We start from the raw sequence: 16287 nt of genomic DNA, 5'->3' as shown, positions 1-16287 counted from the left end.
TAATGTTCTTCAGCTGCAGGGCAGGGATGGGGGGGAGGGCGGCGAAAAGAAGGAAGGGGAAAAAAAATAAAAAAAATAAAAATAAATAAAAAATAAATAAAAACAACCCCCGAGGGGTGTTCCTGCACACCCCGCAGAGCAGAACGCTGCCTGCCCCGGGGGCTGTGCTCCTCTCCCCCAGCCCCGCTCCCCTGCCTGTCCGTCTGTCCGTCCGTCCCACCAAACCACACTTGGGTCCCAGCTGTGCCAGCACTGAAGAAACCCATTTCCAGAAAATGCCACTTTTTGGGGAAAAATAAAGCGTTCTTAACGTGAGGAACTCGCTGCTGCGCGGCGTCTTCTGGGTCATTGACAAGGACCTGGGCAGCCGTGGCCGTGCTGGGCAGGGGGAAAGTTTATGAGGGACGTAACACGGCCCTCGTAAAGGGCACGGAGCAACAAATTGCACCAAAACACGTCCCTTCAGGGCATGAAGCAACAAAACACCCCCCAAAAATACTTCTCCCAGGGGTTTATCCTGACCAAACGATCCTTTCTGTAGGTTTTGTCCCCCAGGCTTTGGAGCAGCACCAGGAACACGGCCCCCAAAAAGTCCTGGTGGGGAGCGCACCCAGCAGAGCCACAAAATGGGGAGCCACAAACGGGGGCTCCAGCAGCTGCAGGGAGGAACTGGAGCCACACTCAGGGGATCACCCCGTTGTTCTGGGCACGGGCAGCACTGGGGCGAGATGCTCGGAGTAAACCAGCCCCGCTGGGTGGGAATAAGGCAGATTTTCCACCTCCCCACACACAAGGAAACAACGTGGCCACAGGATTTCTCTCAGAGTTCGCCTTCCCTTCCCGGTGATGCCAGGAAGGCGCAGCACCAGCTGGGGGGAAATATCAGTGGGAGGGGGAAGGCGAAGAGCCACGCTTTGGGCTCTGCCCTGCGGAACCTAAAACCCGTCCAGAGGATGCCCTCTTCCCAGTGAAACCAGTGGGAAACCAGTGGGAAACCAGTCCCAGGCTTCCCATGGCTGCGGCAGATCCCACCCCAGGTGCTCAGCACCCCGAGCTGGGGCTCTGGAGCTCGCTGCTGGGGGGGTCCCATCCTGCTCCCCCCTCCCCAAGGACCTCTCCCCGCTCTGGCAGCTCGGGGAATGAGGACAAATCGGTGCCCAGCGGCGCGAGGGGACGCGGCTGCTGGTGCCATAATGACATGTCACCCGGCCCCGCCGCGCCGCCGGGGCAGCAGCAATTCCCTGCCAGGGCCCCCCCGCCTCGCCCCGTGATAAATGAGGGGCCGGGAGGCTGCTAATGGATTGCAGAGCAGCTCTCCAGATGGGGCCCGCCGCGGAGGCACCGGGGAGGATTCATCAGCCCCGGCTCGTGGGCAGGTGTCCACGTACGAGCCCTCGCCGCCCCCCGGCCGCGATCCATTTCTTATTTTTCTCCCTCCTCCCGACGTCCAGCTGCCTTGGGAGAGAAGCCCAAGGTGGCTTCAGGTGCCAGGTGCACAAAGCAGGCCCGCTGTGGGGGGGGGCAGCCCCTTTTGGGGGGGTTCCTGCTGTTCCATCAGCACCGCTCCCCCTCCAAACCCAGCCCTGCGCCCCCTCCCACCGGCAGCCTCCCGTTAATTGCTCTCCAGCCTCCGGATCGATGCGAGGATTTTAGCCTCCTGCACGCTCCATCCTTCACCTCGCCGGAGGACAGGGGCGGCAGCAGGAGGAGGAGGAGGAGGAGGAGGAGGAGGAGGAGGGGAGCAGGGCTGCTGAAACCTCGGCGAGATGAGGTCAGGCGGCAGCCGCCAGGTCCCCAGAAGGCGGCTGCGGGAATCGACCCGGCTCTGGCTGCCGTCAATATTCCTCCCGGCGGGGACGCCGAGCGGCTCCCTGCCTCCGCAGCAGGAGCTCCCTTGCTGCAGGCCCTGAGGAGCCGGCATTTCCAGCCAGCTCAGCCTCCTGGCCCGGCACCACGGTCCCTGTCTCGTGCCACAACGCCGGGACCAGGCAGGCCAAAAGAGCAGAGCAGCCCTCCGAAGTGTTCGGGGATTTATTTGGCACACAAGGGGGGAGGTTGGTGCAGCTCTGCCTGCCTGTCTCCAAGAGCCGCTCCTCAAGGGCCAAAACCCCTTTTTTTTGGTTGTGTTTTTGTTGCTGCACATTACCCTGGCGCAGCCCAGGGCCCCTGCAGCACTTGGATCAATGCAGCCCTCGCTATTTCAGCGGCTGAGCTCTCCTCCCGGCTCCCCCATCCACACGGGATGTGCCCTGATCCCAAACCAGGAGCTTTTCCTGGCACGAGGGATCCTGAGCCCGGTGCTGTTCCCCTGCACGCAGCCACCACCGAAATTAAAACCCGCCCTCAGGACCAGACCTGCGGCGGGCTCCACAAATCAGGAGCAAAAGCAGAAGCGCTCATCTCTGCCAAGGCCTCCAGACACGCCGGTGATAGAAATTCGAAGTGATAATAATAAATGGGCTATTACAGGAACCCGGGCCTCGCTGGGGGAAGGCAGCGAGCCCGTGCACAGCCCGGCCTCCCCGCGGAGCCTCGCGCGGCCGATGCGCGCCGGAGCCGTGCGCGCTTCTTCCCTTAATGGCCGGGAGAGAAGGGCTCCTGCGAGGACGCCTCGGCAGCCCCCGGCAGCAGGAATATTTATCAGGCTGGCCACCTGCCTGTCAGCGAAAAATCGCTTCCTCCTTCCTGGCTGGAAGGCAGCTCTAATGAGCGCCGGGCAGCCACGCTCCCCGCCGCCGCGGCTCTCCGCACGGAGAGGAGGCAGGCTCGGCGCCCCGCGTGCCGTGCCCCCCCCAGTCTCCCTCCCCCGCCTGCTCCTGCCTCCTGCTAATTGCTCTGCTAATTATTATTAGGCGAAGCGGGTTTGGCTTTCAGCTGGGGATGGCGGAGAGCTGGTCGTGGTTTCCCTGCCGGTCTGGCCCACCCGATGGGCAAGTTGCTGCAGGGAAAGGAACAATTTTGGCTCCAAAGCAGCTGAGCGCAGCCCGACAGCCTGCCCTGATCTTCTGGCCTCCCTTCCAGGCACAAAACCTCTGACCCGTCCCTTTGTAGGGCAGACCCTTGCCGCCAGTCATCTGCGTCACCTCTCCCTGAAGCTGCCTGGATTTCACAGCTCTCCTAACCACGGTTTATGGAGAAGGTCCCCGAAATTGCAAGGTCCCTTAACCCATCACATCGCCCTTGCCTTTTTTCACGTGCTTGGGACCTGCTTCATCCCTGCTGGTGCTCGTAACCACCCTTGACCCGCTGTGGTGCAAACGGGGGCCTTTTAACCTAAATAAAAGGTGCAGAAGGGCCACCACGAGCACGCTGCGGGACAGCAAGGGGACAAGCCCCGCGTTCAGCAAGCCCCACGGCCACTTGGCACACCCACCTGCGTGGAAGTACGGGCTCATCGTGTAGGGGAACCCAAAGGGCAGCGGCTGGGGCGGCGGGATGGAGGCTGGCGGCAGGTATTTCACCTCGCTTTTGTTGATGCCCGGCCCGAGCAAGTGGCTGGGGGACTCGGCGCTGGACGAGCTGCAGGGCGCATTGGTGCCGGCGGCCCCTTCCCCCAGCTCCTTGGCCCCTTCGCAGCCCTTCCCCGCCTCCTTGCACTCCTTCAGCTCGGCGGCCGAGCCGCTGCTCTCCGCCTTCAGGCTCTCGGGCTTCTCGTCGCTCACGTCGGCGTCGCTCTCCGAGTCCTTCATCTCCTCGTCGTTACAGTCCGGGGCCCCGTCCCGTGCCCCGCGGGGCTCCGCCGCCTCCTTGGCCTCGCTCGGCCCCTGCGGCTCGGCGCGGTGCTGTGCTGCCTTCCTGCTGCCCCGCCGCGGCTGCTCCTTGGGCGGCGTGGCGCTGCTGGGGACGCCGGGGTTGAGGGAGAGCAGGGGCGCGTTGTTGTGCCGCAGCACCAGCATGGCGTTGCGCCGGGACAGCTCCTCCCGCAGTGGGTGGCCCTCGGGGATGTCGTGCACGTTGCGCAGGGCCGGGTGGTCCGGGGGCAAGCCGGGGTGGAGGCTCAGAGGGTCGCCGGCCAGCAGCCGCTGCCTGTGGAGGTTCTCCAGCTCCTTCTGGCGGATGATCTCGGCCGACATCTCCAACCTGCACGGGGAGAGGCAAAGGAGGTCACTGGAAGACCCCAAAAGGAACTTGTTAACCCGCAGCCCGGCTGAAGCTGAGCTGGGGGCTCTCCAAGAGCGGTCCCCACGCGCTCAGATCCATTGGGATCGGCTGGATGCCTCTCTGCTGCTCGTGCACGGCTCCCCCAGCCCCGCACCCAGCACCGCCCTGTCTGCTAGCAGGGAAAAGAAGGGCAGGGCTCGCCCCCCGCGCTCCTCACCTCGCCAGGTTTTGCTTTCGGAGCATCTCTTGCTGCCGTGCAAACATCTCTGCTTGTGCCGGCTGCAGGAACCCGTAACCTGGGGACAGGGAGGGCAAAACGACGCGGGGTTATTCAGCCCAGCACTGACCCCCTGCTCGCTCGGGGGGAGCTCTCCAAAGGGCCGAGCAGGAGAGCTTCCACAACCCAACCCAACCCATTCCCAACCCCGTGCTGAAAGGCGGCACCTCCTGCACTCACCTGGTGTCTGGCACAGGGCCGAAGGCACCCCGAGGAAAGGAGGTCTCAAGTGGGGCCCCAGGGCGATATGGGGCGCGTTCTGGGGTGAGAGCAGCGGCGGCGGGTGGGATATCTCCCTGCGGGGACCAGAAAAAGAAATCCAGGTTGAAAAGCTGGCTCAGGAGGAGCATCCCTTTTCTGCACCACCAGGGGCTGGGCCGAGATAAGAAAGATGCCCGTTTCCTAGATGTAAAACTTGCAAAGGAGGAGAAAATAATAAATACAGAAAAGCAGAACCAGATGGGGAAGAAATCAGCCCAAACTCCACAGGCCCTACCTGCCTCCCACCCTCCTGCTCCTCATTTACTCTGAGCTGGGCTGCTCAGAGCATCCTTGGCTACCCAGAGCTGCAAACGCAACGCTGGGGACGCTGCCTTTGCCTTTCCCTTCAAGCTCGGGCTTCTGTCTCAGCTCCCTTACAACCAAAAAGCCCCTCTAGATCTGAGGAGCTGGGGCTGTGAAGATCTGAAGGCATCAGGGGGATCACAGGAATCACTGGGATGAGGGGTGATCCCCCGTGCTGGAGAGAAAAGCGGGATGTGAGGCGGAGAGAGGGGAGCTGGGGAGGGGGACGTGAGCTCCGAGTGCCACGGGGTCAGCGGGAAGAAGCATTTGGGGAGCTGGGGAAGGTGGAAAGTGACTGCAAGAGGCAGGATTGAGGGTGGGGAAGGGGACAATGCCCAGGAGCAAGGCAGGTGGAGCCTGCTTGCTTGTTGCAGAAAAAAATAAGAAGAAAAAAAAAAAAGAATATGCAGGAAGGGAAGAGGAGCCAAGGTCTCTTCCATTAGTCAAATCTGCCCTGGGAGCCTGCAAGCAAATCTCTGCTTTCCGGCTGCATGTCTCTTAATTCCTTTTGATGGCCACTTACAACATTATTACCTTCACCAGGGCATCCAGAGGCAAAGCCAAGTGCTGCGCCGTTTATTTTCATTTTACAACATCTCCCCGTAAAGGCTGCTGCGGGAGAGACCGGAGGGCGAGAGAAAGGGAGCGGGGAGGCACGGGAAACCTCACGGCAAGGAGAGCTCCCCCTCTCCGTGGGGCCGAGGGGTGCCAAGGTGGGGCTGGGCTGCCCCCAGGGCTCGTGAGAAGGATTTGGGGGTGAGAGGGGCTCCCTGCAGGCTTTCCAACGAGCACCACAAGGAAACGCTCTGCCTTTTCCCTGGGTCTTCCCAGAATTGTTTCATCGTGCAGCCACCTCTCCAAATCCCCACGAAATGCTGCAAGAGGCTGATGGGCAGCAGCGGGCGGGCTGCGAGCCCCCTCTGAATTCCTCCTCCTCCTCCTCCTCCTCCTCCTGCGGCTGTCTCCCCGTCTCTCCTTTCCTCCTCCTTCCTCCCCTAGCTCTCCTCTAAACTAATTGCACAGCTCGCTGTGTCTGGAGGAGAGCCACGGATCGATCCGTCGCTGCTGAAATGTTAATGCTAATCGTATAACCGCTCCGCCAGCACCTCGCACTCCGCTGGCAGCTCCAATTAATCTCAGGTAACGCAGCGCCTGACCTTCGGCTCCGAGCCGGGGCAGCAGCCAAGCGATGCTTATGTAATTACACCATGAAGTGTGTAATCACCTGCCCTAATCCCCGAGGCCTCACAATTAGCCGAGGCCTCGGTCGCTGGGCTGCCAAGTGCTTTGCCACCCCGGACAGCCTGCAGATGAATAACGGACAATTAAAGCGGCATGACGGGGGCGAGGAGGTGTCCGCTCGATCGTAATTAGCTGTAATCATGGGGAGACGAGGCTGGCAGACGTGCTGGTCGTTTTATAAGAAGCAATTTAGGAAATCAAGTCGCTTTTAACTGTTCCGAGGCCGGGCAGGCGGGGGATGCGTCCCCCGATTTGGTGCCGGGAGCGGCCCCAGGCTCTACGGGGAGATGCTAAAAAACGAGGAGAGGCTCCGGGTTTTAGCCAAGAGGAGACCCAGGAAGCTGGAGACCGGGGATGGGCTTGGGAAAAAAGGATCTTTTCCCTCTGGTGGCAGCGTGGCGTTAACCAGAGGTTGTTCTTACGCCTTAATAGTGCGCTCGCCACGATCCCGAAGGAATTTGGGGCTGCTCCCCAGCAGAGCAGGGATCAGCACTGGGCAGGGCCAGGCAGGTGAGCGATGGCGAGGGAAATTCAGGGGGAGGCATTGGCACCTGCCCCACGCAGGGCACCCCAAATACACGTGGGACAAGCAGGAAATCCCCAGGGGATGAGGGACCCTGCTCCCTGCTGGCACACCGATGCTCCCCAGCCATGGTACCACGAGGACGAGCACTGCCTGCCTCCCACCCAGCTTAGGGCCATCAGATGGGGACGATGCTGCTGCTCCCCCAAATCTGGCCCTTGGCACGGGGGCAGGAGCCGGGGAGCCCGATTCCTTCCTCCACGGGGCTGGCTGACTGCTTCCCAGCACGCCTGGAGACAGCCAAGCTCTGAGAAAAAGGCAACCCCTGAGAAAAAAGCCCCCCGAGACCTGAGCCAAGGCTGCCGTGCGCTCTCAGGCAGAGCAAAATGCAAATCCTCGCATCCTTTCCCACGCAGGCACCAGCCCCCTTCGTTTCCTTCCTCCTCCTCTTCCTCCTCCCAGAGCAAGGGCTGAGTTACAGCCCCGGCCCCCCGAGGAGGTGAATGATGAGCCTGGTCCCTGCCCCTGGAGAGCAGTTCCGTGGTGCTGCCCAGTCCTTCCCCCGACCCTTTTTTTTCCCCTCCTATGCCAGCTGGAGGCTCGGGAGCAGGGTATTAGGGGATTTGCGCTGCATGCTGCTAAATTTGATATGTCCTTTAACAGGAGACAAATGGTTCGCGAGGCTTAAAAAGTATTGACTTTTCTTTAACAATAAGCACTAATGGCCTTCAAATAATCAATATTTAAAGTCATTACGGGGTTACACATTATACTGGTAAAGCCAAGCCTCTCGCCTTAACCCCCTCGCAGCCTCCCGAGCTCCCCCCGGCAGGCTCTGGGCAGAGGCAGCGGCTGGAGACGTGAGGGGGTCAGGAAATGCAGATTGAAAGCGGCAAGGCATGGAAATAAATTTAGAACGGATGGAAGAAGGAGGAGGAAAAAAAGAAAAAAAAAAGGGATGCATGAGAGCCCTGCTTGCTTCTGCTTTGCATTTGATAGGGAGAGACACTTCAAACCTGAGGTAATCGGCAGGCACAGCTCCTGGCTCGCCATCCACAGGCGCTGCCAGTGCCAGGAAGGGGAACTAAATGAAATGAAAAGGCTGCTCAAAAAAACGGTGCTCGGGTTTTGCAGGCAGAAAGGGACACGTACCTCTGCTGTCCTGGGCGTGGAGGGGCTGGCTGGGAGGAACTGGGGGCTCAAAACGCAAAGCGGTGCCAAAGCCAAATTCCCTAGGGCAGGACGAGCTCCGGGGTCTTTCTGCGCTGCCCCTTGCCCAGGTGAGGAGGTGCAGAAGTGGGAGGAAGGTGGATGAAGGCTTTGGAGCAGAGAGGGGGATGCGGGGCAGGGCAAGGTGAGGGTAGGAGGGCAGCAAGGAGCACGGGGGGGAAAGGGAAAGGCTCCAGCATCTCCCAACCCCCAGAGAAGCGGGGTCTGCCCAGCTCCAGGTCCGAAGCACGGCCCAGGAGCAGGTCCTGCACCACGTACCCGGAGCCGAGCACCCTGGCCACGAAGCTGCCAGGCCAAACAAGGCAGCAAAGCCAGCCAGGAGCCAAAAAATTCGGGAGGTAGCAGGATCCCAGCAGCCCAGCCTGTGCAGGGCGCAGCCACCTGCCGTTCCTGCAGGAGCCGGAGCAGCTTGGAGATGGGAAGTTCTCCAGGCTGGAGCAGTAACAGTGACACCTTCGAGCTGTACCCTTTCCTCTTCCAAGTCTTTTTATAACTCCGAGCTAACTCGACAGCCCTTTCAAACAAACCACCGGGGCTTGGCGCTCCGTAAGCCGAGGCTGAGCCGATCTCGAGAAGGATTTACGAAAACGAAACCAAATGGGTTCTCAAGCAGCAGCCCGGCTCCAGGTCTGGCCACGGGCACTGCGAGGGGCACAGCTTTTAGAAACTGCCCCCGAGAGCTGGGGACGCTGGAGAGGTGAAGGGAACACTGCCCTGCTCAAAGAACCTTGGACCCGGTCCCAAAAAATGCCCATTTTAGTGTTTTTTGGAGCACACACTGGCACAGCCAGCACCCATCTCCCTACCTCCTGCTTCATTACGCCTACCCAAAAAGTCGGGCACACGCCTCCCTCCCCAGATGTTCCCTGGCTCTGACTCCTCGCCTCCCACCCTCCTCACACCTGGGAAGCGGAGCACCGAGTGGGCAGCTCCTGCTGGCAAAGCTCCCTCCATCCCTTCCTCTGCGAGAGCGGCAGCACTGCCCTGGCTCAGCACAACTGGGTCACCTGCGTGGGTTTTCCCCCCCTCGTAACGCCTGGAGTGGCTAATTATTCCTGCCCACGCTGGAGAGCTGACCTGATCCCCGCAGATCTCCCGCTGGGAAGCCGGAATGGAATTTTAACGCCGCGCCAAACAGCTCGCATCCCCCCGCATCATGCATTATTACTTCTGCTCCGGGGAAAGGAGATGTCAGAAATCTACCTACGGCTTGCCCACGCACGTGAGCCCGCTTCCTCCATCGCCGCCACCCCTGTCAGTGCCTACCTGAACCCTTTACAACGTCCACGCCTGCACGATAAGGTGCAGAAAGGCTGCTGTGATTGACCTGGTTGACAGGGACCATGGCAGCCAAGAGCAAAACCCAAGGCTAACAGCACCAGGGAGAAGGGAAGGCAGGATTTAACCCACACGGTGCTTTTCTGCTTTGTAACGCGTGGCCGTGGCTTCTCCTGGCATCCCTAAAACCCCAGGAAAATCCCTAAAACCAGGGCCCCGTCACAGCGCAGGAAGGGAAACTGAGACACGGGGTGACCTGTAAAGTGAACCCGAGGGCCTGCAGGTTCTTCTCTCAATACCCACGCCAGGCTGGGGCCCTGCGTGCTCTCCTCCCCTCCTCACCTCACCAGGATCCCTGTCTGACACGTGCCAACCCGCAGGGCTACTCGGAGAACGGGATCGCCAACAGAAGCGCTGCGGGGAGGCGCACAGCTCCCAGCTCCAGCCTCTGCTGAGCCTGCTGGCTGCCTCCCTGCCCTGTTCCCAACCGATTTAACGTTTCCTGGCCCTGCCCAGCTCCATCACAGCACCTGCCTGGCAGCAGAGCACCTCTGGGCGCGATAGGGATCTCCCTCCTGTGCAGTTTTGCCCCCCCTGCGTGCAGCGCCTCCCCGCGCGCCGCCTCCACCCTTCCGCGGGGGCTCTTGCAGCCAGCCCTCCGGCTGGCCTGGCGCTTCTCCAGGCCACACAGAGCTGGAGAAAATTTCCAATTTCCCCCCCCTCTGCCTGGCTGCACTGAAGCTCCTCTATCCCTGCATTCCTCGCAGGTCTGCCTACGATCCACGTGGCCTGGCTTGGGGTTTGGCGGGGCGGGTTAGCCAAAGTGCACCCCGCAGGAGGAAGGTCTGCGCCCAGCCTCCTCGCTCAGAGAGAGGGAAAAACAGACGGGATCCCCGAGGCTGTAACGAACGGAGGGACTCGAAACCCAGAGGGTTAATATGCACGCTACAGAATCCATATATCCAGCTGCTCCCACCCCGAGATGAAAGCCAGACGAGGCTAGATGCTGGAGCTTTCCACTGCTCGTCCCGTGATACCCAAAGTCTTTGCATCCCCACCTCTGCGATCCTTGTCAGGAGCTCACGCAGCTTTAATTTAATTTCCCTCTGAAGTTCCTGATTGTGGAGGGAATGGCTTGTGGCACAGAGCAAGATAAATGAGCTAGAATTTCTTGGGAGGGAGGGAAATCAGCTTTCCAGCACTCCTGTCAGTGGAAAAAGGAAGCCTCGCCTCCTTCTTCCTCTAAAAAAAAAGGAAAAATTCTCCTCTTTTTATTCCATCCTACTGCATTCCTTCTCTCTCCCTATCTGGGGGAGCTCTAAAACCCCAGCTTCAACACCTTCACTTGCTCTGTGCCTAAGGACAGGCTGAAGAGGGACCCAAGGCAGGGCTGGGATGGCTCCCAGCAGGCAGGCAGTGCATGAAGCCCCCATCGCCCCCTCCGTGTCCCACCCCCAAACCCCAAAACCCCCACACCTACAAGAGGTGACAGCGGGGCAGCCCATCCTCTGTGCCCCCTCATCCAGGGCTGTGCTGCCCCTTGGGGTCCCCACGGGGCTGCTTGGAGCCCCCCCAAGCCCTTCCCCAAAAAGCGCAGCCCCTTTCCCAAGCCGTGCCCGCTGCTAACCCCGCCCCGGGGCGGGGGGGAACCGCGGCCAGCCCTCCCCAGCGGCCTGGCAGAGCCGTGTCCCCCCCCCCGAAGGTACCTTTCGGGGAAGTGGGTGTCCCTGTGCTGGGGCAGCCCCTGTTTCCTCCTCTGGCTGGACGAGTTGCTGCCGGAGGGGATGTGCGCTTCCATCGCGCCGGGGTTGCGCGCCGCCGCCGCCGCCGCCACCTCTTGCCGAGCCCGGAGCAGATCTGGGGAGAGGGAAAGGATCAGCCGCGACCCCCCCACAAAATAAAACACCACCAAACCACCCTCCTTTTGCCCGAAGGACCCCCAGCTCCCCAACCCGGCTGCTGCCGGCTCCCCAGCTGGGGACAGCGGGTCCCCCCCCCCCTCTCCATCCATCCATCCCAATCTCCCTCCCGCAGCCCCCAGCCCCGCAGCCCCCAGCCCAGCCGCTGCCCCCCCCCGGGTGCTCACCCTGCAGAGCGGGGGCTCGGAGCCGGAGCCGCCTCCGCCGCCGAGGGAGTTGGGCAGCGGAGGAAATTGTGCAACTCCGGGAGGGGAGGGAGGGAGGGGGGCGGATTGCTGCTTAATTGCCTTCCTGGCGGAGGGAGGGGAGGAGGCAGGCGGGGAGGGGGGCACAAGGGAGCGGGAGCTGTTCAGACCCGGTCCGGGAGGGGGGTTGCTTCCCCAAAATCCCCTCCCAAAAAAAAAAAGCTCCGGGGGCTGCTCCAGCAGAACCCGGAGCCCCCAAATCCCGAGGGGCCCCTCGCTCGCGCAGGTTGGGGCGCGCCCGGCGTGGTTTTGCTGCTGGGGCACGGCGCTGGGGCCCCCCCTCGTTCCAGCCCGGGGCACGGCGCCTTCAGCAGCCCGAAAAAAATGCAAAACGCAGCCCTCGGTCAAGCTCCCCCCCACCCCAGGAGCCTGTCCCCATCGCCCAGGCGGTGGCCCAGTGCCACGCGATGGTGACAGCCACAGGGCTGCTGGGGAGCGCCAGGAGATGCCCAGGCAACAGCTTCCCACTCTGCTTTCCTCCTGGGGGACCACCACAGGTGGACAAACCTCCAAAAAGGGCCAGAAGGGACGCGGGCACGGCTCCCAGCTGCACCGACTGGGGTTTTTCTGCAGCTGCTCTGGCAGCTCAGCACCAGCGGTGCCTGGTTCCTACGCACGGCTCGCTTCGAACCCACAACAAAACCTCTGCTGCCATTCACATGACAGGCAGGAAATGCACGCACACGGATGCACGCTTACAGGAAACCTCCTTCGCACACTCAGGCGTGCCACGCTGCGAAAGGAAACCAAAACACAGCTGGGGAGAGGAGGAGAGGAGGATTTATCTTAACGAGCACACCCTGCTCAGGAGCTGCCTGCGATTTCCAAGCCCTCCCCGCCAAGCGGTGTGCATCAGCCCTCTTCCCACAACCAATTAATAAAGCAAAGTTAATGAGAGCGTGCTGCACAACCTGGCCACGCTACCTGTTCCCTCTCCTTGCCTTCCTCCACCAGCACGCTGATTTTTTGGGGGGTTCTGGGGGTTGCAGCATCCACGCATCCCATGCCCGAGCCCCATCGAGTATTTTTGCCGTGGTCAGGGCTCAAAGCCTGTGCAAGCTGGGCTGGGAACAACCAGCACATGGGTACCTGGCCACTTCTAGCCACGTTCACACACACACAGCCACACCAAACGAGGGGACAAACACTCCAACACCCTACAAATTTCCAGCCAAAGGAAGAGCGGGGCACCAAAACCCCATCGGAGGGTGTAAAAAAAAAAAAAATAAAGCCGAGAGAATTCTCCGAGCCGGGGACGGCGCACCTCCAATGTTTATAAATTAATTATCTGCAAAGCCCAGGTCGCTCCTGATTGCCACAGCGCCTGTAATTTAGAAGGCTGGCGTGCGGCCAGCTCCAGGAGCCGCATTGATCCCGAATGACCGCAGCAACCCCCCGCACACCCGCCCTCCCGTCTCCTCTTGCTCTCCCATTCCTTCTCCCCCCCTTCCCCGTGCCCCTGCCCCTCGCCCGGCCCCCCCCGAGGGTCTGTTATTTACAATCCTGCACTCTGACAGTTGGGAAATCAGATTGATTGACAGGGGGACGCCGGCGGATGGAGGAGCCAGGCACGGAGGCAGCCTGAATGCAGAATGCCGGATGAATGCCGCTGGGAGCACGGGGGCGGAGGAGGAGGAGGAGGAGAGGGGGGGGAGGAGGAGAAAGGCAATTAAAAAAAAAAAAAAGATTTCTAAATTATTAACATTTTTTAAATTATTAATGTTATTGGTGCCTCCGTGCGAGCCCGCAGATAAACTGCGCTTTGTAGTGGCACGAATAATTTATGGCCCGACCAGGGCCCCGCGGCGCGGAGCCCATCCAAAATTCACCAAGTTTTGTCTCGGCGGTGGGACCGGAGAGCCCCTCGGTGCCGGCTCCCCTTCTCCAATGCCCACCCCAAAACCTCAGGGTGCCCCCTCGTCCCGCAAAGGCTGAGGAGATGATTTAATCGTAATCATAAAAAATAATAATAATAAATAAAGCGTCAGGCTCTTCATGGAAATGAGCTACTGCACTCGTGACGTGGGGGGAGAAGGGGGTGGCAGCAGCTGCGTGTGGTCTGCGTGTCCAGCACCAGCGGGTGCCCAGGGCACGGGGGCTCTCCTGTTAAATACAGGTGTGTGTGCACCCCATTTGGTGCCGAGTATTACAGAGCATGTGTCCAGCATGGTCTAGGCAGACCTGGGTGTCCGGAGGTGCTGTCCCTTTGTGCGCAACCTCTGGTGCTTTTGCACACTTGGGTTCACAGGACAACAACTCCAGCCCTACAGGGCATGGTGCTGCCCCGAAACTATGGTGTTTGCAGGAGCCCTGCACCTCTTGGAAACCCCTGGGACAGCCGAGCACCGAGGCGTGTGCCGTGTTCACCACCGTTCGTCTGCGCACAGCCTTGTGCTGTGCCTCTGCTGATGAGCAAATTCTTACTCCGCAGCGAAAGGAATCGCCTTCCTGCCCCCAGAGAAGCCAATCAAATCAAACAGAGTGGAAAAGAAGACAGCCTCTTCATTAACCTAACAAGGAGCCCTGGGGATTTGCACTCCAGACTGGAGATTCTCCTCCAGCTCCTGCTGGATGCTTCACGGATGCTGTTCGCGCTCCCCCGGACCCCCCGGCAGCGCCCGCCAGCCCCCGCACCCTGCGTCCTGGCACAGCACCAGCGCTCAGCTCTGCTCCCCGTGCTGCAGCAGAGGCATCTCCTCCATCTCCCAAGCGTTGAGGGATGCAGAGAGCTGGGTCACCCCGCCGGGACACCGCACAGCCTCCCCATGGGCCAAGGAGGCAGCCGAGGCACCCCTGCAGCGGTGCGGGGAGGTTGCGCTCCTGCGCTCTGCTGAGCGCTTCCCCGGCTGGAAGCTGCAACTGCCTGGTGCCCCCTTTAGGCACAGCACGGCATCCCGCAGCCCCGCTGCAGCTAGGCAGCGTCTTCCCCAGCTGCAGGCAAAAGTCTCCAGAGATCCTTCCTTTCCTTCCCTTCCTGCAGTGCCCTTTGGGTGCTGGCACCTGCCCAGGGCAGGGCAGCGGCACGCAGCGGTACCCGTCAATGTGTTTGGAGCCAGGCTTTGGATTTTCCCTCCTGTATCTACAAGCATCAGCTTGTTTTGAAGAGCAGAGCGGCAGCATCTTCTCTTCAGCACAAATCTTGGTGCAGAAACACTCCTGTACTGCTCCAGCCTTGAGCCAGCAGCCAGGCGGGCATCGTACAGCAGCACAACAAGCAGCACACGCAGCAGGCAGCAAATAAAGAGGGGCTGGGGGGTCTCTCAGCTGTCCCCAGCTCAACCTCAGAGGACCTGGGAAGGTCTGGGGACAACATCTTAGTGCTGGAAGCTGAAATCTACGTGGTCCTCACAGCCATGCCCGATGAAGCCCTCACCAGGCGGGGTGTAGAGGAGGGTTTGTCCCTTCAGCACCCTCTTACTTCATAGCAGCTCTGGTTTTGGCTAGCAAAGGAGCAGATTGATCCCTGGTGATGCAAACACAATCACTTCCAGAAGATGACACCGTGGCTGAACCTGTCCCCCTGACATCAGCGTCTGCCTGCTGAGCTGCCTTCCCTGCGACCCAGCTCCATCTGCATATGTTAATTGCCCGTAAAATCATGGGATATCTAATTCTCGTTAAGGCAAAAGGTCATTAACACCAATTTACGCCATGTCTGCGGGCAGCAGCTATTGCACAGACGTTCCAAACCTGGCGTTATCAACGCTTAGCAAAATCCTGCAACATCAATGGGTTGCTCCAGAAGGTGTTAGCGCTTACAGACAGCTGAGAGCAGCCACCTCCAGGGAGATGAGGGAAAAAAGGGTCCAAAGGATCCTCACCAGAACATCTTACAAGCCATAACCAAAGCCCTGGTGTCCCCCCGTGCCCGTACCTCCGTGGCTGGGCACTGCCATGCTGTTGGCCAGCTGGTAGAGACGCTGCTGCTGCTGCTCCTCGAACGTGCCGTGCTCGTTCAGCGCCGACATCATGCGCCTGTAGTGCTCCTCCGGGGTCATCTGAGTCACCGCGTCCTCCAGCAGAGGCGTGTGGGAGTTTTCTGAAGAGCAGAGAGATTTGGGCTTTATTTTTTTTCTTTTTTTTTTTTTTGTCTTTTTCCATATAGAAACAGAGTGGAAAAATCGCTTTGAGTACAGGGATGGGGGGCAAAGGAAAGAGCGAGGTGGGTGTGGGGGGGGTGTTAGGACAATTTCCATGACTACCACATACAGAACTGATGCAGCAAGCTGTCCTCGTGCCCCGAGAAGTGGCACCACGTGCAGTCCCTACGGTTTGCTCAGCCTCACACCCAGAAAAGCCTACAAATGGCCCAGCACGCCCACCTCTCCCCCTTCCCGAAATGCCTGCGAGCTTTGAGGAGGGCCCTGCCTGCTCCCTGGGCAGCAGGGATCCCAGCCCGACTGCTGGGGAGCTGAAACCCCACGGGCTTTGTGTTTACTGTAAGCACAACTCCCAGTAATTACCCTTCTCTGCCTTGGCTGCTCTTGGGCTGTTTTATCTGGGATCTTCCCCAGGGGCAAAACTTTTTCATTACTCACGGGGATGCGGGCAGGGCTCCCGCTGTGCTGGGTGCACGATGAGACCACCCTACTGCCTGCATATATACATAAAAACAAATAATAAAGAAAATCAAGCTGCCCCCAGCTCCCAAAGCACTGCTCAAAAAGAGAAATCTCCAGCCTGCACCTCGGGGACCACAGGCTCCCTGCGCAAAGCACGGGTCCGGGACCCATTTTGAGCCAGCAGACACCAGGAGTTCATCCTCACCCCACAGCGCACACAAAATCCTGCCCCAAAAGAAGAGACAGCCACACCTGCAGGTACCCAAACCTGCAGGGCACCCGTGGAAGGAGCATGGGGATGGGGACAGGGACCCAATTCCCATCCCCATCTCCCCTGACACCTCCC

At 60.3% G+C, this 16287-nt stretch overlaps 1 protein-coding gene across 2 annotated transcripts in view; it reads right to left on the bottom strand.

Moving 5' to 3' along the window:
- The window catches only part of SAMD11 (sterile alpha motif domain containing 11), a 200034-nt gene that overhangs the window by 6195 nt on the left and 177552 nt on the right, over positions 1 to 16287 (bottom strand). For both annotated transcript variants that reach the window (XM_038166518.2, XM_072026846.1), the window contains 5 exons: positions 15254 to 15418; positions 10922 to 11072; positions 4559 to 4674; positions 4319 to 4397; positions 3374 to 4080 (listed from right to left, as the gene is read on the bottom strand). In XM_038166518.2, coding sequence (XP_038022446.2) covers positions 3374 to 4080; positions 4319 to 4397; positions 4559 to 4674; positions 10922 to 11072; positions 15254 to 15418 — 1218 coding nt within the window. The remainder of the gene's footprint in view (positions 1 to 3373; positions 4081 to 4318; positions 4398 to 4558; positions 4675 to 10921; positions 11073 to 15253; positions 15419 to 16287) is intronic.

This window comes from Anas platyrhynchos, chromosome 22 (genome assembly GCF_047663525.1).
Source record: "Anas platyrhynchos isolate ZD024472 breed Pekin duck chromosome 22, IASCAAS_PekinDuck_T2T, whole genome shotgun sequence".
NCBI classification, from domain to species: Eukaryota; Metazoa; Chordata; class Aves; order Anseriformes; family Anatidae; genus Anas; species Anas platyrhynchos.
This window is presented reverse-complemented; position numbering and strand designations above follow the sequence as displayed.